Genomic DNA, 23,579 nt, shown 5'->3' with positions numbered 1-23,579 from the left:
TATTGAGTTCTTACCAAGCATGTGCCTTGCCCTCACAGTGACCACATTCTAATGTGAAGACATAGCTTAAACAAATTCCTTTAGAAGTAACATATAATTATAAATGGAAATAAGAGCAGTGAAGGAAGTGCCTACATTGCTATAATGGGGCACCTGATCAGATAAGGGAAGATCAGGAAAGACTCCCTCATGGAAAGAGAATTTGAAATGAGGTCTGAAAGATGGGAGCTGTGTAGTGGTCAGGAAGGAGACAGAAGGATCCTCCTCCTCTCAATTATATGATGAAGCAAATCTTAGAAATCCCTTGGTCCTAGTCAAACAGCTGCGTATTCTTTAGTATCAACCATGCATTAGTAAGAAATTGCCTTTAGCTTATAAATGCTTTTGTAATTAGTTATTTGTCATACATATTTGTTATAAAGACATTTGATCCATAATCACACTGCCCTTAACATTGGTTATTTTGCCTTTGCTGTACACAGGGAGCACAGGCTTACCAGTATACACTGAGTTATTTTGACGATATGATGTTTTATTAATTAGTGCTGAGTCAGTTCCCCTCAGTGCTTCTAATGTTTTTTAAGCACAGCTACTAGATCCAGTGCTAGCTGAGTATTGAACGTCTGTCAAAACTTTTTCCCACAGGATTCAGTAATCCATGTGATTCCATGTATCCTACCCATCCAACTCATCTCTGTTCAAGAGATCTATTTTGGCACTACCCTCATACCCTCTGCTATTCAAGAACCAAATGTAACTCGGGATCTATACAAGCAAAGTCCACTGGCTGTGTTCCCCTACGCCTATGAAAAAGAAGGCTGCTGCTTCTCTGTTGACCTTTTGTTCTATGTTCACTGGGAGTGCTGCCCATAAGGTTTGCATTAGGTCAGTTTTCTGGCTTCTTGGCCAAATAAATAAAAAACAAGAGGAGGCAGGAGTAGGAATATAAGGAAAAAATATCTCTGATACATCTGAGTGGAACTTTTTATAGTCTGGATGTGGTTTGAAAGTCTCTGAACTTAGAAATTCTCTTTTTAAGTCAATATCTTCCAGGGAGAAGGAGTTGTCAGATTTTTAGATGGATTCAAATATTAATGCCTTGCCTCAGGGGAACAGAAACCAAACCTTGGCTTCTCTCTTTCAACAGAAAACTAGACACAGGTTATAATTTCCCTCTTGCCCAGAACTGAAGCAGTGGCTGGTTTTGTATGTCCAAACCCATCCTCATTACTTTATGAGACAAGACTGATGTCAGTTTCAAAACCCATGAACAAGAGAGAACCATGAGTCTCCCAATGACCTGGGAAGATTTGGATGACAACCTTTAAGTCAGTCATGACCTGTCAGTAAATCTTGAAACTTAACATGATCCACTTCCACATTCATTACTCACTGTCATAGATTTTGGAGGATTATAAAGGGGAAAGGAGGATGGCTGTCGGCCACCCCTTTTTCCTCTCAGTGATGTGCACTGTCATCATCCTTGACAATATGTATAATCCCAGGGAAAAAAACGTAGCTCCTTGTCTCCTAACGTTTGGCTCTCCCAACTGCCTTTACTCCTGCGCTTTAGAAATGATTGACTGACTGGAATGTCTCCAGTCTTGTGGAAAGAAACCAAAACAAATGTCCTCTGTGGTGTTATTTAAAAAATGAATTGGGATACTATGAATTACTAGTTAGATGATGTGTACAAAAATCTTTAGCAAGTCATCATCCATAATGCTTTTGAGTTGTGAGAACAAGCTAATGAAAAGGTTAGACCAATTGTCTCTCTCCAGGTTGGGATATTGTTGAGTCAGTAAGCTAGATGAAAATTAAACTAGAGCGAGCCTTCACCTGTCAGGATGTAAGCTCCTAGGTGTTAAAACTTCTTTGAGTTATCAGGATTGGGTAGGCAGATTCTCATACATACCTCCCTGAAACTTGTCAAAAATAGGATTTGAGGCTTATGTAAGCTCATTGCAAAACCTAACTTCATTCTGCACTTCCTGAGGGTTCATAATAATTTGAAGCCAGTGCCTTCTTTGAATGAAAGGAATGTCTATTAAAATTGATATATCATATAATTTTCTTTCCTTTTTCCTTCTTCAGATGTTTACAATCTGATCCCAATCTTTTTCCCCATACAATGAAGATAAATGCCTATTTTCAACCTTAATTGAAACTAGTATCCAGTACTTTATAATAAAAAGCAACCAGAAATAATTCTAGCCTTCTAAAAGAAATTATTCAATTTATCATTCATTTTATTAAATGTGCTTTAATAATATTAAATGTAACAATTTGAATATATTCTTCTCTCCCCAAAATTTAACATTAATCCTTCTATCTCAATCTGAATATTCTTCTTCTTTTTTATTTCTTTTTTAAATTTTTTTTTTATTTTTATTTTTTAGAGATAGGGTTTCACTATGTTGGCCAAGCTGGTCTCAAACTCCCGACCTCGTGATCCACCTGCCTCAACCTCCTAAAGTGCTGGGATTATAGGCATGAGCCACTGCACCTGGCTCCTTAATATTATTCTTTAAAAAAAAAAAAAAATCAACAATCTGTAGTTTATTTGCCATTCTTGATGAATTCCACATAAATTAACACATATGTAGAAAGGGACCATTTTCCAAGAGAAATGAATTTGATGGGGTGAGAGTAAAAGGAATGGAAGACACCAAGCCACAGAAAATTAGGCAGGCTCCTGAAGAATTTCTAATACAAAGGGTTACTACAGAAGTTGCCACAGCAAGACCTACACAGTGGGGAAAAGAAATACTAGCACTGGATCAAGATCACCGCAAGAGGGCTACAAGGCTACAGGATTTTTTGCCAGACAAATTTTTCTTAACCCTCATTCCTCTATCATACCATACAAGTTTTAAAGGCGGTTAGTAATTGTGCATTAAATGAAACTGGAAGGCAAATTTTAAATAAATTAAATCAAAAAGGAATTTGATTCAGCAGCCTGTGGGCTAAACCCTTAGACTAAGATGGGATTTTGGCCACCATAATATTTAAAGTTTGGAGTTTCAATGTCCTTCAGAAGGGCTTTTGTTTTGTAGCCCAGTTCACTGCAGGAACCTGACTACTCTCATGAAACTATCTGGGTATTTTAGCAGTATTTCCTGTTTCCTTTCCAGTTTTGAACTCCCAATTTTTGTTGCTGATCCTCCATTTTCTTCGGCACAGAGATTGGAGAGTCAAAGATGTTGACCTTCCCTTGCTCTCATAGAATTTCCATTTCAAATTCTGACTGAGTGAACTTTCTTTGACCTCTTAAAACACTAAGTGCTTGGTAGGTAGTCTCAGAGTGCTGTTCTTTTGGAAAGAGTGCTTTGGCTATTCCCAGGGGGTTAGCAGTCCATTGCCTGAGCATTTCAAGTCACTCTGGTCTCAGTGCCATTTCATGGAAGATAAAACATCATCTCCCACCCACACACAAGTCACAGTAACTAGAAATTTCACAGTTAGGATTTCTTGGATTTTTACAATTTATCACTCTTCTCTCGATGATATGACTGGTGAACTTGAATTTCAGATAGCCCCATTTCCCCTTCACAAGGTAAGCATGTGATGTTGGTTATTGAGGAATTTGAGTTGTTTTTCTGTATATGACTATAGACTATCACAAGGACATGTCTCCAGAGGATATTAATACCAAGAAGAAAGTTGCAGGAAGAGAAGCAGCATGCCTAAACCAAAATTGGAATTAACTGATTATTATACAAGAATAAGGCCCGCCCTTCAGGGTTTAATACAATATATTTTAAGCAAAATGTAACTCTTGTTAACCAAGCATAGACACAAGAAGGGAAAGGAAACTTCTTAATCCAAAACATTTAACGTGACGGTTGTTAGAACCATCATCACATGGGTCAGTCTGGAAAGTAATTCAAGTCAGCAGGGAAGTCAGTTTTTCTAACCAACAGAACAGCTGATTCAGTTGATATACATAACGCCCTCATTCACAGAGGATCATTTGGAGAAGTCCCTGGAATGTTAGTGCAAATAAATCAGGCTGTTTCTCAAAATTTCAGCATTTGATTCTTGATTGGTAAGCACAGTAACTCCAGGTAAAGCATGATTTCCAGAGTAGATAGTTGAATGGGAAACAGGAGACTTCTTTGTTGGCGTTGGCGTGCTTAATAAAGCCTCTTCAAAAACTCTTGTCAGGAATGGACTTGGGAGTTAAAGCCAGACTAGAAAGCAAATAGTAGAGACTCTTATACTGAATCAAGGCCTGCAGCATAGCTCCTTGTAAAGGCAATTTATTTGCAGAGAACAACAGTTTATTTGCCAGTCTGCCTCCTCCTCCCCTCCCTTCATTTTCTTTTGCTTCCTCCTCTCTCTTGTTTCAACTACTATCAACAAAATTCTCATGGTCCCTTGAATAGGCAAAAATGCCAAGACAGAAAAATTTGATATTTTTCTATGTTTTCCAGGGCAACAGAGATTGCCACATGGTCCTTCTGATTGGTTAAAGGGAAATCATCTCTCATTAATGTCCTAATAAAAAAAAAAGTTTAGTGGTTTCTCTTACGTCTCCACTGCTCAAGTGAAGAGAATGATAATTAGGAAATCCATCTGGGCAAATCTAAAAGGGCTGGTGTGGAAACTCGATTTTAAGGATTAGCTAAATTCATGTGACAATTACTATGCCCTCCATTTGCTAAAACCATGTCCCCTAAATATAGCCTGGTACAGAGAAGGCACACCAAGACCGAACTCGTAATTGAGGAAAGTCTTGAGAATGCAGTCGTATAGTTTGGTAATTGGGAGCAGTAACCTTGGAACAAACAGGTTAAATGCCAGCTCCATTACTTACTGTGTAACTCCGGACAAATTGTTAACTATCCCTAATTTTCAATCTCCTCATTTTTAGAATTGGAGTCTTAATCATCCTGTTTATAGGGTTGTCAAGATCAACATTAAATAGGATAGTTGTGTAGAGCCTTTAATACAATGCCTGCCTCCAGTAAATGCTCAATAAATGGAAGCTACATATGTTGTTCTCTGTCTATAAAAGCTGCTTTGCAGCTTGGCGGTGTGGACTGTGGTCTGTCTCCAGGTTTGGTATTACTTCTCTGGCCTCTGCTGCTCCTTTATTTGAAGCCATGCTGTCCAATAGACCAGCAGTTTTCCAAGTGTGGACACCAAGCCAGCATCCCAGCATTACTTGAGAACTTGTTAGAAATGCAAATTACTAAGATTCATTCCAGATTTACTGACTTGGGAATACTGGGAGTGGAGACCTGACATGTTTTAACGAGGCCTCTGGAGTATTCTGATATGCATTCAAGCTTGGGAACCACTGAAATAGACTATCACTCACCCAGCCACTACTTGAGTCAGGCTTCCCTGGTTGATTTTAAGACAGCCTGGAGGGAGCATGGAATATTATTGCATTAAGATAAATGTCAATAACCCAGAGTTGTTACACTGTTCCATGACTTATTTGTTGTAAGATTTTAAGTAATTCCGTTTATTTTTCTAAGCATCAGTTTCCTGCCCTGTCAAATAGGAATCTATCCTGTCCTGCTGTTGGTCTGCTATGGTGTAGTAGGTTTCCAAAAAAAAAAAAAAATTAAAATTACCTTATGAAAACAGATATTTCAAAGGGGAAAAAGGAATGATAATTACTATTGAATTTAACATCCAGATTTGTAAAGTCAGATTAAAATTCAATAAACTTATGGGTAGTTTACCTGCAGGCTTTCCACTTTTACCCTTTAAAACCCATGTAAAAGACCCTGTCAATCTCCTATAACTTTGCTCTTGACCTTGTAATTTTGCTCCCAACACAGCTCACACATTTTGAAGTGAAAAGAAGAACAATGAACAAGACAAGGGAAAGAAAGGGAAATGCAGCCAGTTTAGCAGTCAGCCACTAAAATTTAGCAGCAGCTACGTTCTCTAGGTCCCAGCCTAAAATATTGATACCCAATTCTTTTCTGCATACCGAAGATGGTATTGTGTATATATATATGTTACATATATATAAAATCTTTAACTAGATTTTCCTAGTTATAATAAACTTTGAGTTTTGCAAATTTTTATTGTAAATTAAATGCCTCTAATTTCTGTCCTGCCCTGGCTATACTGTCTTATAAAGTTGTTGAGATCTTTAAATGAGGCGAATTATCTCTCATATGATTCTTTGGAACTCAAATAACAGAAAACTTAAGTAATACTGGCTTAAGAAAGAAAGAGAGAAGGGAGCAGGTGAGAAAGAAGAATAAGAAAGAAGAGAAAGAGAAAGAAGAGGGAGAGAGGAAAAGAGGAAGGGAAAGGGGAAGGAAGATAATATACTATCTTGCTTAGTATCAGCAAGTCAGGTATGTCCAGATACACCCACAAGGTACCATTAGGTAATAGATTCTTTATTTTAGTGTTGGCTTCTTTCCAAATTGGGATCTCCTCTTACAGCTGAACCATCTCAGCAGATTCTGTTGATCTGGGGCCACTCACTTCTGGGTGCACATCTAAGGAGAAAATCTGAGAGTCTTTACTCTGGTATTCTGATCTGAAGGCTCACGACATGCCAATTGGCTCAGAAAAGGTCATGTACCCACCACTGAGCCAATCATGGTGTCAGAATGGCTCTGATGGGCTTACACCCACAGCAGAGACACAAAAACTGAAAATGGGGAAGTGGTGATTTCCCAGACAGAAAGGGGAGTGAGTGGTGTTTGATGAGCAGGTGAAGTACAGATGTCTATTCTCTTTACTTGCAAGTGCTGCAGTTACCAGGACTCAGAAATTTAGTGACATATTTAACTCTAGACACTCTTATCCACCCCTCATTAAGGAAACTTTTGCAAGCCTTCCATGCCCTTCTAGTTGACTGCCCCTACCATGCACTGAGAGTGCCATCTTTTATGAGCCATGGAATGCTGCCGGGATTATCTGGGTGGCTGCTATGCCTCAGCATAAAAAAGTATAAAAATAGCTGGTTCGCGTTCTTGCTCTGTCACCTATTCAGTATGCAAACTTGTATTAAGTTTCTTAACCTCTCTGTGTCTTATTTTCCAAACATGAGATCAGTGTGTGTCCCACAGGGATACTGGGATAACTGAAAGAGGTCAATATGTAAAATGGTTAGTTCTGGCTTCTAGCTGTACTCACCAAGCGCTCTTCTCTAGGGTGAAAAAGGGATATCTGATATGGAAGTAGCACTGTGGGAAATATAGTTTACAGATCTCGGGTACTTGAGCATGCTGCTCTACAAGAGACCTGTATAAATAAAGGCAGAAGCCTTAGAGCAGGGAAGGAACTCAAGAGGTGGTCTCAGAAGTTCCAGTCTTTAGGCTGGTGTTGCAAAGTTAAATCCATCTTATTGATGACTCACAAAGAGGCGAAGTGAGTTACTAAGAGTTTGCAAAATTAATTTCATTAATTAAATATTTACTTATTGAGCATCTGCTATGTGCCAGGTGCCATGCCAGTTGTTTGGGGATGCAATAATGAGTGAGAAAAATTTTGTGTCTCTCTTCATCAAGAAGTGTAGTATGGTGGGGAAGAGAGAAATAAAGTCAATGATATGGGCACAGGCAAAGACTTCATGACTAAAACACCAAAAGCAATGGCAACAAAAGCCAAAATTGACAAATGGGATCTAACTAAACTTAAGAGCTTCTGCACACCAAAAGAAACTGTCATCAGAGTGAACAGGCAACATACAGAATGGGAGAAAATTTTTGCAATCTATCCATTTGACCAAGGGCTAATATCCAGAATCTATAAGGAACTTTTTTACAAGAAAAAAGCAATGCTATCAAAAAGTGGGTGAAAGATATGAATAGATACTTCTCAAAAGAAGACATTTAGTGGCCAAAAAACATGAAAAAAATGCTCATCATCTCTGGTCACTAGAGAAATGTAAATTAAAACCACCGTGAGATACCATCTCCTGCCAGTTAGAATGGCAATCATTAAAAAGTCAGGAAACAGGAGATGCTGGAGAGGATGTGGAGAAATAGAAATGCTTTTACACTGTTGGTGGGAGTATAAATTAGTTCAGTCACTGTGGAAGACAGTGTGGAGATTCCTCAAGGATCTAGAACCAGAAATACCATTTGACCCAGCAATCCCATTACTGGGTACATACCCAAAGGATTGTAAATCATTCTACTATAAAGACACATGCACATGTATGCTTACTGCAGCACTATTTACAATAGCAAGGACTTGGAACCAACCCAAATGCCCATCAATGATAGACTGTGTAAAGAAAATGTAGCACATACACACCATGGAATACTATGCAGCCTTAAAAAAGGATGAGTTCATGTCCTTTGCAGGGACATGGATGAAGCTGGAAACCATCATTCTCAGCGAACTAACACAGGGACAGAAAACTAAACACAGCCTGTTATCACTCATAAGTGGGAGTTGAACAATGACAACACATGGACACAGGGAGGGGAACATCACACACTGGGGCCTGTCAGGGGCTGAGGGACTAGGGAAGGGATAGCATTAGGAGAAATACCTAATGTAGATGATGGGTTGATGGGTGCAGCAAACCACCATGGCACGTATATACTTATGTAACAAACCTGCACGTTCTGCACATATACCCCAGAACTTAAAGTATAATAATTTAAAAAAGCAATTGTGTTTTAAGGTTGAAGTATTCTAATGATATCAGAAACACTGAGGAGTAGCAACACTTCATAAATTGATACAGGTGTTCCACACACCTCACCTTCCCCACCCCACCACCCTCCCATTTCAGCTTGCAAGAGCTCCGGTAAGGCTGAGGTGATTTTTACCTACAGGAACTTCATCACTCATATCTATACACCACAAGGGCAACATACTTCATTTTCCTTTAGGTATAGTTATTTGTTATTTGGGGCCATGTCAGTGGAACCAGTAAGTAAATAAGTAAATAAACTTCATCTATAGCATGTCACAATAATCACCTTTGCCTGGCGCTTGAGTTTTCCAAGTTTTTCTTCACATATTTTATTGCAGTTCGTCTTCCCAAATCCTACTCTTAGTCCACAGAAGAAACCTAGATTCAAAGAATTAGGTAATTTTTCCGGGTCAAAAATAACAAGTAGAAGAGCCAGAACTACGTTCTTCTGACTCTGACTCCAGCTCCAGTATTCTTTCTGGAGACTGTTAATCCCACTAGGATGCAGCAGCAATTCTGTCTTTCTTACCACTGTAGCTGTGACACTTGGCACACTGCCAAATACACATTGATGTTCAATCAGTTTTTTTTAATTTATGAATGAAAAAGCAGTAACTAATAGAAGTTTATGAATTACCTAATTTAATCCTTGAATTTGGATAATGAAACAGAAACCCACTAAAATTAAATAAATTACTCAAAAATAAATGTTTTAAGCTTTAAGCAAGTTTCCCTTGGTAGTAATCCATTGCTGCCAGCAGTTTTTATTATGATTGTTATCTCTATTTTATAGTTTGAACTCAACCAGTTCTGGTATCAACTCACAACTCTTCTTATTGTAATTGCTCAATAGAAAAACGAATATCCTGGCGGTTAAAGAAGGGAAACTAATGAACGACATCATGCGCAGCGGCCAAAGAAATTTTGCAAATTGAGTTATTTTCTAGGTAACTAAAGGAACAGTTAGCAACCCAGGGAAGAACAGAAAACAAGCATATTGTTGAAATAACAGTGAAGGATAGGTGTCCCATTTCCAACAGGTTTGCTTTCTGTAAGTGTTAGAAAGGACTCCCCACTCCCAGCATTTGTATTCTAATGGCCAAGGTTTGAATTCGAGCATCCACCATGTAGTAACTATGGGGCTTTGAGAAATTTGGTGAAGGCCCTCAGCTGTAACATTGGGGAAATAAATGCCATTTCCAAGAGACGTTGTGAGCATTCAATGAAACAGTTGCTGCAAAGCACTGGTACTTAAAAGAAACCTTTGAATGTTCTTTTCTTTTCTAGGTCAAGGGAGCCCCCCTTAAAGCCATTACCTGGTCCTTCCTTGGCAGATCTTTTATAACATTTATTTAATTTTGTTTCCAAGTCGTATAACTTTTCCAAATAATTTTAATAATGGGTGTATTGGTTTAGTATTTCCTCTAAGCACAATGATACCATAAAGCAAACATGCAGAATGTCTGATCAGTAGGCAGAGATTAATTGGTCAATTATTATGTCCCAGCATATTTTATAGTTTCTATTTCTCAAAAGATTTTAGATTTGAATTTATATAATACATGAACATTAAACCACAGTTGAAACTTAATTGTTAATATATAATCTTAGCAGCATTCTTTTTTGCCTTTTGCATAATTCATGAAGCTCAGAGCATTGTTTCTTCCAATTAAATGTTTGGTTATATGCCTCGATTCCATATATCAACAGAGCCTATCACTGACTATTTTTTTCTTATAATTTCAGAAATTTTACTGGTAATTGTTATATCTTGATTCTCCACCAAAATAAATATGCTTTCTTATTAATAAAAACTTGTTCCATCTAGGTTTTATTATCTGTAGCAGTCGAGGCCTCTTTAAGGCACACAAATCTTCCCTTCTTAACACAAGAAAGAACATTATGTAATAATTTAATGTTTGGGAATCATGATATCTATTTATCCTTTGCTTTTAGCTTTGTAAGAAGAAATTATCCAAGAAAGATGATTTGACTATCTGCATAGCCAACTGATTGTACTCCTGAGGCCCCGAATCCAATTGAGCACAGTCAGCTGCAGGCTGGTTGCTTCCTCTCTAATCCTACCTTCTTCCCTTTCCTCTTCTCATTCCTCCCCAACAACAGTGGATCTGGCTGTTAGGCTCCTGTTTTTGAATTCCTCCTTATTCTGAATACTGTGGTTACTTTGGCAAGTCACATGTGTCCTGCATTTGTATTCTTCAACACTATTTCTTTATCCTATTTATATTGACATTGCAAATTTAAGGTGACATCTCATAACTGGAGATTTTAAGAAACATCAATTAGATGAAATTGTACCCAAAAAATGCCTGACATAAATGAGCAAGTACTTGATAGTGACTCACTATTTTTAGTTCTAGTTTTGTTATTAATTCATCTATAATTAGGCTACTATTGTGAGCACAATTCAGTAATTAATGTCCTAACACTGTTCCATGCCTAGCACAGTTTAATTTTTATGTGTTCATATCAAGACCATAAATTCTTCAAAAGGGTGCCATGCCTTCGATTTCTCTGCACACCCTAAGTAGAACTAATGAAAATGATACTAGCAACAGTCTATTATGTAATTACATCATTACAGCAATCCTCTAGGGTTGGATTATTATATCATTTAATAAATAGGGAAACTGAACCTCAAATTGCTTTAGTGGTAGAGTCTCAATTCAGACTCTGGTAATGTAATCGCAAAGGTAGTTCTCTTTACCACTATTATAAAACCCTTAAATGCTGGTCATAGTGCCTTGCCTAGTAAGCACCTGTAAAGCTTCCTTGTTCTGATTGTCTTTTTGATTATCCTCCCTCGCAGATGGACCCCCATGAGAACATCTTACTGAGCACTCTCGAGATAAAAAATGAAATGGCCACATCTGAGGCTGTGATGGGACTTGGAGACCCCAGGAGCACGATGCTAGCCTATGATGCCTCCAGCATCCAATATCGGAAAGCCGGGTTGCCCAGGCATAGTTTTGGCCGAAATGCTCTGGAACGACATGTGGCACAAAAGAAAAGTCGCCTGAGGAGACGCGCCTCCCAACTGAAAATCACCATCCCTGACTTGACTGATGTGAATGCCATAGATCGGTGGTCTCGCATATTCTTCCCAGTGGTTTTTTCCTTCTTCAACATCGTCTATTGGCTTTATTATGTGAACTAAAACATGGCCTCCCACTGCAAGCAAGGACTAGATTCCTCCTCAAACCAGTTGTACAGCCTGATGTAGGACTTGGAAAACACATCAATCCAGGACAAAAGTGATGCTAAAATACCTTAGTTGCTGGCCTATCCTGTGGTCCATTTCATACCATTTGGGTTGCTTCTGCTAAGTAATGAATACACTAAGGTCCTTGTGGTTTTCCAGTTAAAACGCAAGTGATTTGTACACATGCTGGCAAGACAGCCTGAGTGCTCCATGTTGTCTGTTTAGTATGCAGCCTACTCAGAGGGGAATAATTTGGAAGATATTCTTAGAAGGCTCAATAGCATTGTCAGTCATTTGGTCATAACCAGATACTCCCCATCTTCCTTTTCTAAGGTTGGCATGCTATTGAGATGGCATTGCGCATATGAAACATTATCTGTAATGCCATGCAAACATGTTACTTGAAGATGATCTATGCCTGTCTTATTAAAATGATAATGGTGTCATGGGAAGATTATTCCCACTAGATTCTAAAAGATTCTCATGTGATTGGAGCAGGCTAAGGGAATCAAGACAGAGACTCAGGAAACTGATTTGGCCAGTCTCTTTGCTTGAGCACAGAGAATCAACTATGGTGTCCTTCATCTTGGCATTTAGAGGTGAGGAGACTTCTGAACATTATCATGCATGGTGGCCAAGGAAATTTTTGCTAAAAAGCTATTTCCTAGGTGGTTAAAGTAAGAGTTAACAACACAGAGCAGAGTAGAGAATCAGAAACGACCCTGTAACAAAAATCAAGCAAGCAAGCAAGCATGACCCTTATCAGCTCCACACAGCATCTGGTCTATACGTACTGTGTCTAGTGGCAAAGGGCGAGTAAGAGGGGTTGTTTTTCCAACATCACAAGCTTTGACAGCATACCTAAAGAGGTTTTTATAGTTTAATCAAAGATAGCCATGAAGTACAAAACTTAGAGAAATGAGAATTGTATTAGATATTCAGATTAGATTCAGAGTCATTCAAATATACAAATATAGAGCACAAACTAGCAAACAGATTGTTTTTCTCAGACTATGTCGGCTGTCTCTGCAATTTTTGTCCCTATAATTTTACTTCTGAATTTAATAGGGTATTTCAAGAGAAGGATTTGTTCATCACTTTAAAGAATTCATGGTCCTCTCCAGCTTTTTTTGCTTCCTAAATTCTGATTATATTTTTAGAAGACTGGCAAAGTAAGGCTTTGGAGAGAGTGAGTGAACTATATTTTCTTATGTGCAATGAAATTCACAATTCTATTTTCCACAGCAAATAATACTTCAAGGAGTGTGAACACAAGGAGAGTTAATTTGTGAGTTCATTGAGTTTGGGCTTGATTTTCTTAAGAGTGCTTTGGTTGTATATATTGCAATCTGCCTAATCAAGGAAAATATGAAAACTAGTGGAAAATAACAACAAAGCCACATTAACATGATAAATGCTATGAGCCTCAGTTGATATTGCAGAAAAATATATAACTGTTAACCAGGCAGACATGATGGTTTTTTTTTCTGCTTTTAAATTATGTCATTGTGCTTCTTTCCATACTAATTGGACATATGCATTCGTATGTTGGACAGGAAAGAGAATAAGCTAATATGTCATACTTCCATCGATATGAGGCTTATATATTGCTTTTCTTATAGAAAATAGCAAATTGCTAAATTTTCCTTCAAGTTTAATTCGACTGAATTTTTTCTTGGAAGATGACTTTGCTATTTCTATTTTGAAAACAAAGAAACCTCTTCTTTTTAGAGTAACATCCCTAATTGTGCATAGTAACCAGTAACTGCCTGTGGATAATGTATGTTTTCTTGATTTCTTATTTCCTTTATGATTCAGCAGCTTGGAATATGATGGAGTACTATTGCCCTTGCATTCCAACTGTCCAAGAAAAACAACCTTTATCCTTCAGCTTTCTGAATTTGCCCCAAAATGGGATGGTATTCTTGTTTCACCAATGTAGGAAACCTCGGCTCTTATATTTTGGTTACATAATCTTGAACACCTCTAAGTATAATCTTTGGGCAGAATCTGACCAAGATTCTTCTCATAGGCTTGGAGTAGAGATTCCTCATGTTTCTTCAGGGACATACTTTCTCCTAGGCAATCATTTTGGGGCATCACACTAAGTAAAGTGCCTGCCCCTTGTAACCAGGGGGTAAAGTTTGAATAAAAAACATCAGGAAGGAGCATATTGATAACTCAGGGGAACAACTCCAAAATGCCATCTGAAAAGGCTCTTCTATAGACAACTCAGAGCCCAAGTGTAGAAGGGGCCTCTTATGTGCAACCACTGTACAAGCCATAAAAATCTTTGATATTGCCATTTATGATTATAACAAAATTTTAGATGTCAAAGGAAGTCAACAGAGCAATCAAGAACAAAGTGAAGAGAAGCATCTTTGCAGCTTGAGCCTCAAAAGCATATAACCAGGAATTAATTTCTGCTCTCAGTGATAAGAAACAAGGCAAAGGAGAAAAGGGACCTTAGAAGCGATGCCGTAGAGTGAAAAGCATACATTGGCACTCAGTAACCACAGAGATAGAAACAACTGACTCATCCTCTCCAGAAATAACCGTAGATGTAGAATTTATTCTTAAATATATGTTTCGTTGAATTGAAACACAGACATCAAATGTGAGGAGGGGGGCTAGACCTGATAAGTCTAGGAAGACCAGTCAGCTTGATAGCCAGTTGTTAAACTAAAGGACCACAAAGGTGTGTTTTAGTAGTTCTGATATGGGATTACTATCAGTTTATACATATGTATAGATTTTCTTTTGATTATAAACAGCCAGATAGCCAGCAATTAAGGTGTTTTTTCATCTTTATGAAATTCATAGACAAATTCTGACTCAAAATGCACAGTCTACATGAAAATCTTTGATCTCAATCTGTATATATATATATTGTACATGACTGCTAGTAGGTATGAAATGCATTTCAGAATTGAAAACTCATGCAACATAATCATGTGTTTGCATAAGGAATGTTAAATTCTTTCTACTGCAATTTATTAACAGGGGAAAAGACTCAAGCAGTGCCATCTAGACCTTTTCTCTTCTCATTTCTACAAAAGCAGTGCTAAGTAAAATAATAATAATAATAAAAACGGTTTACGAACCAAAAGACTTTACATTCTAGCATTAGGAACACACAAAAAATCTGTCAGCTTGCAAAAGCACAACACATAAAGAAAGAGCAGTGGAATGCATAATGGGGAAATGAGTCACGTTTATATAAAGCAAGACCTGCATTAAATTGGCAACTAAGACAATTTCCATTTTCTATAGGTAACTGTGTTCCAGTTTAATGATTACCTTCATGCTCAACAACAAAAATGGCAATGCAACATTAACAAAAACAGGTCTTACAACATATCTACATGTATATATGTGTATATATAGATCCATATAAACATACATACATATATATGCATTCATATGTTGGAAAACAAAAGGAATAAGCTAATATGTTTTGTTTCCTTCATTAAACCAGTATCTGAGTATTTTTAATTTGGCAACCAAAAGTTAACATATTGAAATAGTAATACAGGGTACTGAGCATTTCTCTATCAGCAAATCAATGCCTACAGTTTTTATGAACCATTGCACAGTTTAACTCGACAATAGTACTGTACCCCAGAACATCAGAAGTTAAGTAGTTGTCACATTGCTTGTCCAATTGCTCTCTTTTTGAAGGAGACAAATAACATTGTCCATTGGTGATTCAAAAACAAAAATGTCTTAAGAAAATGAAAAATGATAAAAATTCCTCCAAGGAGGAAGAAGAAAAAAATAACGAAACCCCACCATGTTGGTTAGGGTGAAATACTAAGTACTCAAAACTGTAGCAATCATGCCAATTGGCTAAATGTACAGAGTACATGTAATGTGAGCAACCATAACTTTCACTGAGCGTGTGTAAATATTAAAACAGATTTCTTAAATATTTTTAACTTCTAATTTGTATTTTATGGTAAGGCAATGTGCTAATTCTGTTTATGGCTTAAATTGATGTGTTATAATATGTAAATAATTAAACATGCTGTAAATGAATAGTCAATAGATACAAATAATTGTTCAGTTTTTTTCTTAATTTTTATTTATTTTTTACAAAGTACAGTTACTGCAGTGCCCCCAGCAGAGTAATTTAAACACCCTTTTGTATAAATGGTTTGGGAATCCCAGACAGAAGGGTTTCAATTTGCTATCACACACACAGTCGCATACAGTCACACACACACACTCAAACACACATTAATCTTTTGCTCACCCACTCTGTCTCTCTCCCCCTCTATGGGAAACACTCTACTGTTTATGTAGTCAATGTAACAACCAGAGATAGCCTTAGAAATGGCAATTGGGAAAAGCAAAGATGATCATTGATAACTTGAGTTTTTATATGTCAGAGTTCAAGAAACCAAAGTTTGCAACTTAAATCTCAGTTTTCAAAGAGTAAAAGTTTGTATAGATGGCACTACAGAAAATAAAAATGTTTATTCCTACCAGCTCCAGAAATGTGTTACACAGAATACATATTAGAAGACTTTTTTTTAATAATAGTATTTTGTCCTTAGGTAGTACTGTTCCTTTCAACCAAAGACTCCAGAATTATTGAAAAACAAAAAAGGAAAGAAAAAAAAAAAAAAACAAGAAAATGGGGGAGGGGGGGAAGGACGCTGCTTCACACCAAAGGTTTAAAAAATATTTTCCAAATGCACTAGGAACATTGTAAAAAAAACAGAAAGGAGTGAACAGAATGCTAATGAAGATACTGCCCTAGAGAAATCCATTTTTTTTTAAAAAAAGCAGCACTTGTAAAAAGCTATTCAAATTTGGAAATTGAAGTAGAATATTTCATAGATATAATGCAAAATTCTGACATAAAATTTTAATTTGCTTAGAGAAGTTTTATTTGTAATAAAGATAAATGTGATTCAAATGATGAAAAACAAAATTTCACGTCCTTTGAGTTCCCAAACCAAATGTCACTCGCCTGTCACATCCTCTAATCTGATGCCCATGTGTGTGTCCTTGCGCCATTTGAAGCAAGTTGACAGTTCCATCAGTTTTGTTAATTTTCTTTTCTTTTCTTTTCTTTTCTTGCTCAATAATTTGAGTTCAGCCATGGTCATTTTAAACATAATTAATTCACACAAAGTTGCCTATAATTTAATTTAAATCTCATAGCTTTAAAATTTTTTTTTGCATGGGTGTTTAAATAGTTCTGTTATGAATATTGTCCCTGCACAGTTCTAAATTGCCATTTTATTTAAAAAAGTGATATTCTAGTTTCTTCACAATGTAGTGATCATCAGCCTTACTATACCTTGTAGCCTTTCTTAATATGCACATAATGCACATTTTCCAATGGCTAGAAAAATGCAAAATACAGTGGATATCATTGCATCTATTTTCATGTCTTTCTAAAAACAGGACTACTAAAATCTCTGGGATACATGAGATAGTAAAAAAAAAATGAGGATTATAAATGAATAGCACATAAGAATTATTTTCTTGAATTTAAACTTATTGCAGCCAGTTTCAGCATGTAAATATATAATAATGTTGGCTAGTGTGTAATTCTTGAACTAAGAAATATAAATAAAAATAAAAAGATTGTGTGTGTGGTTTCATTGTGTTCAGAATATTTCTTGTTTGAATTATATTAGTATGTAGTTAGTATGAGTTATGTTGTAGAATGAGAGCTTTTGTGAAACACGATAAGAAACCTGGGAACTTGGGATCTACTGGTCAGGCAAACTTGAATTTGAGCATTGATTCACCTGTTCCTAGGCGTAAATGTGTAGTGACAACCTGACTCTCAGTTTTCTTATCCATAAAGCAAAGACATAATTTTACTTTTTAGTTGTGAAGGTGAAATGAAATAACCCCAAAGATCTTAGCACAGTGCAAGCTATGTGGTAAGTGGTCTATAAATAGTAGATGATATTATTTTTAATTATCATCATTACAGAAGATTCTGCATATATCTCACAAATGCTATTACCAGATGTAAATCTTCACCAAAATTAGCAAATATTCCCTTAGTTTAGATAGTTCATGTTAAGGATAACTAATTAAAAATTCAGCTTTAATCATGAAAACAAAGGATAAACATGAGGTGTTCATTTATTTAACATTCAACATATATTTGCTGAAGACATTGGGTAATCGCTTCTCGAAAATGGATCTTCATTTAATTCTTACCATATTCCTGAAAGTACAAGAAACTTGAGCTCAGGAAGAATAAGTACCTTGCCAGTGAGAGAGAAAGAGCTTGGATTTCTACCCAGGCTGGACTCACCCCCACATCCTTGAAAATTCTTTCTACCTCATCATTAAAACTGGGGAATAGATTTGTCCAATTCTCATTCATTTGGGGGAAACATTTCCCAAGAAACGTGTCAAGAGGCTGCCATCTGCCAGAGTGTGTGCTAATACTGGAAATACAGTGGCGAACACAAAGTCCCTGCTTTCTTGAATTATGTGGCACCTCTCAAAGGTTGGGAAACTATCTGACTCCAGTGAATCATTTGGTGACAAGCCTAGTGTTTTTCACTCCTACTGACTTTGGAATGTCCAAACAGCATATTTGTAGCCTCTGCCTACTTAAGAGAAAGCCTATCAGAACACAATTGTCCAATAAAGTCACAGACTAAAAAGAGTTACGGTTGAGGAGCAGTAAACGCTACATAAAAGATCCAGCTCTAAAATGGGTAAGACTCAGTTCTTAGGGTCTGCTGTAAATTGTAAAATCTAGGAATATGAAACACCTACATCTGTGCTTGACATCGCTCATGGTAAGTTTCAGCATTTTCTTCCAGCAGAGAGAACACATGTAAGCTCACATACATGTACATACATAAGTGGTGGTGGTGTCAGGGTGTTAGTGTGTATGCATTGAGTGTCCCTATGAGCCCATGTAGGCAGGGGAAGGTGGGAGGGCCAGTAGGAAATGCTACCAGTGATGGGGTTCACAGCTTACAACTAACCTCATAAAGGGAAATTCTCTAGATGTTGTCCCACAAAAAAAAAAAAGACTGAGATCACGCCATTGCACTCCAGCCTGGGTAACAAGAGACAAACTCTGTCTCAAAAAAAAAAAAGAAAAAAAAACTGGCTGGTTGGTGTTGGGAAACTTCCCCCCTACATCTTCCAAAGCTATACTTTCTTAAAGTGGACCCTTTAGATACCCTTTCTCTCTTCTGAAACTTGTTTTAATTCTGATATGTTGCATGCCATTTTTCATGCAGAATATTGCTCTGAGCCATGAAACCCACCTCCCAGAATAATACCAGTTTAACAGGGACAATTCCCATGTTCCCTAAAACCTCTGTGGGCAATAGCCAAATGTGCAAGTCCTCTCTGACCCTCCACACCACAGCATCTCACTACACAGAATAGAATCAAGAATAATCTTGGGATAACAAGTCCCAAAACAATTAGTCTTTTCATCAATGCATTGATTTGTGTGTTCTGGTCTTTTCTCCTCTTTTGTTTCAAATAAGATAGCTAGGTCATTAGTACTGATTATATATTTGGCTTTGGACTTTAGAAATTTTAATTGGAAAGAAACGGAAGCCACTGAGACATGCAGATGAAGCTTAGCTCTCAGGAAAGTGAAAGTGTAAGGGTAAGAGTGAAAGGAGAAGGGGAGCTGTTTCTCAGAGACTGGGTCAGGGAAGAAGGACCACAGGCTCCAGAGCAGTAGAGATATGCAATGTCTTCAGTGATAGAGACCTGGAGAACGGCAGCCTCAGAGCAGATGGCACAGTGACATTTAGGATGCCAGGCCCTGGGCACTGCCCCAGGCATACTGCTAAAGCAGCAGAGTCCTGGGAGCACAGGGCAAGAAGCAAATGGGCTGGGATACCTCAGCAGAAAGGAAATGTGGCATTTCCTATACAGCTTCATTTAAGAAGTTAGGCTCACCACTACACTTCTGTCTGAGACCTGGTGGGTCCCTGGTATCTCCATCCCAGAAAGTGATATGAGAAGCAACAAGATGAATTTGATACCAGAATTTAATATGCTATTCCTAGAAATAGATATCCAAGAGTGTAGAGGTAATGGCTCCAGTTCTGAAAGTTAGAAGACTAATGAGATCCAAAATTCGGGTAGAGGATTAACATATCCCATTATCCTGTCTTGCAAACCCAAATGCATACAGAGGACTTAGTAGGAATTGTAAGCAAATAATAAAGGTCTGGTGTCATACAGTAGGGAGTGGGAGAACCATAGGGAACTGGGATGACATGCTCTAAAGACCCAGCCACTGTTGAGCCCTGGCTGATTGTTGCCTTGAGGAACTGCAAGCCCAATGTTGCCAGATTCATCTTAGATTGAAAAAAAAACCCAAAGCATTGAATCTTCCACTTTCCAGACAAGTACAGAATGGTCAGAGAGATACTGGCAAATCAACTTTTCCCGTGCCCAGAAGTCTACATGGATGTTTCTATAGCTGTCAGCCTTAAGGTGAGGTTGAAGAGGGAGCGTGTTAGGAACTCCCTGAGAGTTTACGTAGACTGAACAAGATTTAGTGCCATTGTAAGTGGAGCAATATCCCTCTCCTGGTGGCTGACACCTTGCAAATGTAAAAAAGTAAAACAGGGCTTTGTTGTGTTTTTGAAAGACAAGAAAGTTACAGAAACATGTTAGTATAAATGGGTACAGAAAATTGCAAACAGAAGTTTACACAGTGTGAACAAAATCTGTTTGGCTCTTAGAGGGCTCACTTTGAGGACCTTTGTCTCTCTCTGAATCAGCCCTTTACCCTCCCAATGTTTCTTGGACTTGCCTTGCATTGAGGTGGGCCTGACTGAGACTAACAGACGAAGCCCTCAGAAGAGGGATTTTAGTGAGAAGCTAAGGGTTACAAAGGGGGTAAGGAATAGCTGGAAGAGCGTTGGAGAGAGACAAGGGGTGGACAGGGGCGTGGGACTCAAGAGTCACTCAGGGAGCCCTGTATTCACTGTATCAACAACTCTGGTGATGCAGAATGGGGCACAAATAATTGAACGATAGAAGTTGCTCACATATTTCCACCACTCTGAGACTCAATGTAGACTGGAGTTTAGTCAATGAACCAGAAGTGCAGAACTAATAGAAGATTATCCAGAAATTTTGGGATAAATCAGCAATGAGGGAAGGAAGGCGCATACAAGTGGGAAGAAGAAACTGGCTCTAATGATAATAATGTATGTATATAGCTGATGAAGAAAACAGTTTGAAAATTGCTAGTCTGCAATGGCGGGCTGAGGAAACCTGGTCTCACCCATTGGTGTCCCTGGAGAAGACCAGGGAAAGAAGGAAAAAGAAAGGGAAGGGGGGCAGAAAGAAAGAAAAAAAGAAGAAAAGGTGAAATTTGGAAACATTTTCAGCACCGGACCATCCCCAACCATGTGCTGTGAGGTTAATTCACACGATAGAGCAAGGTGTGAATTATCACCATATCTCTGCTGCAGAGGACATAAAATGGTGCCACTGGCATTGTATGTCCCACGGGGCTAACTCTAAGTCTCAGGCGCTTCACTCCTTTACTTGACTGCTACCCGATAGACTACTTACTTCTGTTTAGCTTCTGGGGATGCAGCGTTTTTGAGAGTAAAATTAGGAACAAGGCTAAATCTTCAAGAGAAAAAAAGCGGGAGAAGTGTTTATTTCTAAAATCCTATTTTATGTTGACAGTTTTAGATTTTTAAATGTTATTCTCAAAAGCTGAGAACTGCCAAAGTCTAGACATGTTGGTGTTTCCCTCAATTTATTTGGGTGACAGGGGAGGGTCGTTGTAATAAACAAGTGAGTAACTTAAATATGTCTTCTACAAATTTTTGAAAGCCAACTTTATTGTTTGCTTTATCTCTTTTTACATATGGCTGTTGCTCTTCCCTCATTTAAATCTATTTTGAACTTATAAATGCAATACTTCTCAATGTGAAAGATTATGGGTTTTCTTTTCTACACCCCCAAACTAAGCCTTGAATATACTTAAGACAACACAGGGAGAGAAATCATGCTTCTCCCATCATCTGAACAACTAGACATGAGAAAGCTGAAGCTTCCAAGTAAGCAAGTGATTTTGTGAACTTGCAGGCTGATAAAGCTCTCCCGAAAGTTGTGTGAAATCTATGTCAGGGACATGTCAGTGTTCCCGGGTACCTTGATATAGGAGAGGTCCAGGGTAGAGGTCACACTACTCATTCTCTGAGTAGACTAAACTGGACTGAAAAAAATGGAACGGTTGTCCCCTTGCCTCATTCTCTTTACAAGCTTAAGAACACCCTCGGAGGGATCAAAGCTCCATTCAAAGTTGGCGACCTTTCTGAAGTGGCTTGCCAAATCTTTATTTATTCATTTTAATTTCTCATTCCACTTGCCAGGAATTCATTTGAACATTTAGAGAATCTCTCACTATATATAAAACAAAGCTATTGATGCATACAAAGTACAAAATGATTAATAAATAAAAAGCTTTTAAATGTTTAAGGAGCTTCATCTAAAATTAAATGAGGGTATCTTGCCAGTTTTTGAAGGGAGATTTTCCCATTCTGGCTTTGGCAGATAGTAGGGACTCTGGCTCCTGGCTACAGTTTTTATTCCAGGAACAGTCTTGGAGCACTGGGACAGCCTCTTTGGGATCCCTGGTTTGCAGTGGTCAGAAAAAAGCAAATGCTAGGGGAGATTCCCAAGCCCATACAGCACATGCAGAGTTTGGTCGGCTCTCTGGCTTTCAATCTCCCTTTCCAGGATATATTAGTCAGGGCTCTCCAGAGAAACAGAACCAGGAGCATGTGTGTACATTTAGAGATGAATTTACTTATGTGATTATGGAAGACGGCAAGTCCAAAATCTTCAGGGTAGACCAGCAGGCTAGGGACTCAGGAAAAAGTCACCATCCCAGTTTGAAAGCTATCTGCTGCACAAGTTTTCTCTCTCTCTTTGCCTGCCTCCACCATGTAAGATGTGACTTGCTCCCCCTTGCCTTCCGCCATGATTGTGAGGCCTCCCCAGCCACATGAAACTAAGTCCATTAAATCTCTTTTTCTTTGCAGTCCCCGGTAGGTCTTTATCAGCAGAATGAAAAAGGACTAATAACGCTTAGGAATGTACAGAGTTTAATGGAAAACATTCAAAAAATTAATATGCAGTTTCAAGATTAGAGATTCTCCTAATTTCTCTCTAAAAATGGAGACTCTTCCATTATGGGAACTTTTATCCAGGTACTTATTGACCCTCTGCTTCATGTTCCATGTATCTTATTTATTTGCAACTCACAATTTTCTCTTCTCTTGACCCTGACACCTATTAGAGAAAAGGAGAATGAGGAGAATGAAACTCAGACCTAGATATTTGATCTAGGGTATAAATAGAAAAGTCCAAAACTTAATCACAATACTAGCTACAGGCCTTAACTTGCTATATGAGCTCAGAACTTCAGTTCAACCCTCTGAAGTTTAGGTTTCTCATCTATAAAGTAGAAGAAATAATCTTTTGGTACCTATGTGAAAACGATCTGCAAAGTGCAAACGGTATATGCTGCATGTGTTGCTATATGTGTAAAGAATATATGCTGCTACAAATGCAAAGTGTATACACTGTATAGGCTGCTAAGATAATATCAACGTAATAGTCATCTTCATTTTCCGATCTACATTTGTAGTGAACATTTCTTATATTGTCCTGTCTATACTGTGTTGAGGATAATGGCTTACCAAAAACAGGGAGGGTTAGACATGA

At 37.9% G+C, this 23,579-nt stretch overlaps 1 protein-coding gene across 4 annotated transcripts in view; it reads left to right on the top strand.

The window, feature by feature from the left end:
* GABRB2 (gamma-aminobutyric acid type A receptor subunit beta2) overlaps positions 1 to 17,462 on the top strand; it is a 264,711-nt gene extending 247,249 nt beyond the window's left edge. For 3 of the 4 annotated variants that reach the window (XM_064376505.1, XM_012461079.2, XM_012461078.2), the window contains one exon: positions 11,466 to 17,462. In XM_064376505.1, coding sequence (XP_064232575.1) covers positions 11,466 to 11,813 — 348 coding nt within the window. In that variant the 3' untranslated portion in view covers positions 11,814 to 17,462. The remainder of the gene's footprint in view (positions 1 to 11,465) is intronic. The other variant, XM_064376506.1, reaches the window with a different exon arrangement.
* The last annotated feature ends 6,117 nt before the right edge of the window (positions 17,463 to 23,579 follow it).

Source organism: Aotus nancymaae, unplaced genomic scaffold (genome assembly GCF_030222135.1).
Source record: "Aotus nancymaae isolate 86718 unplaced genomic scaffold, 86718_ANA_hifiasm-v0.15.2.pri h1tg000015l_0, whole genome shotgun sequence".
In the NCBI taxonomy this organism is placed as follows: domain Eukaryota; kingdom Metazoa; phylum Chordata; class Mammalia; order Primates; family Aotidae; genus Aotus; species Aotus nancymaae.
Note: the sequence above shows the minus strand (reverse complement) of the source record. Positions and strands in the feature narration are given on the sequence as shown.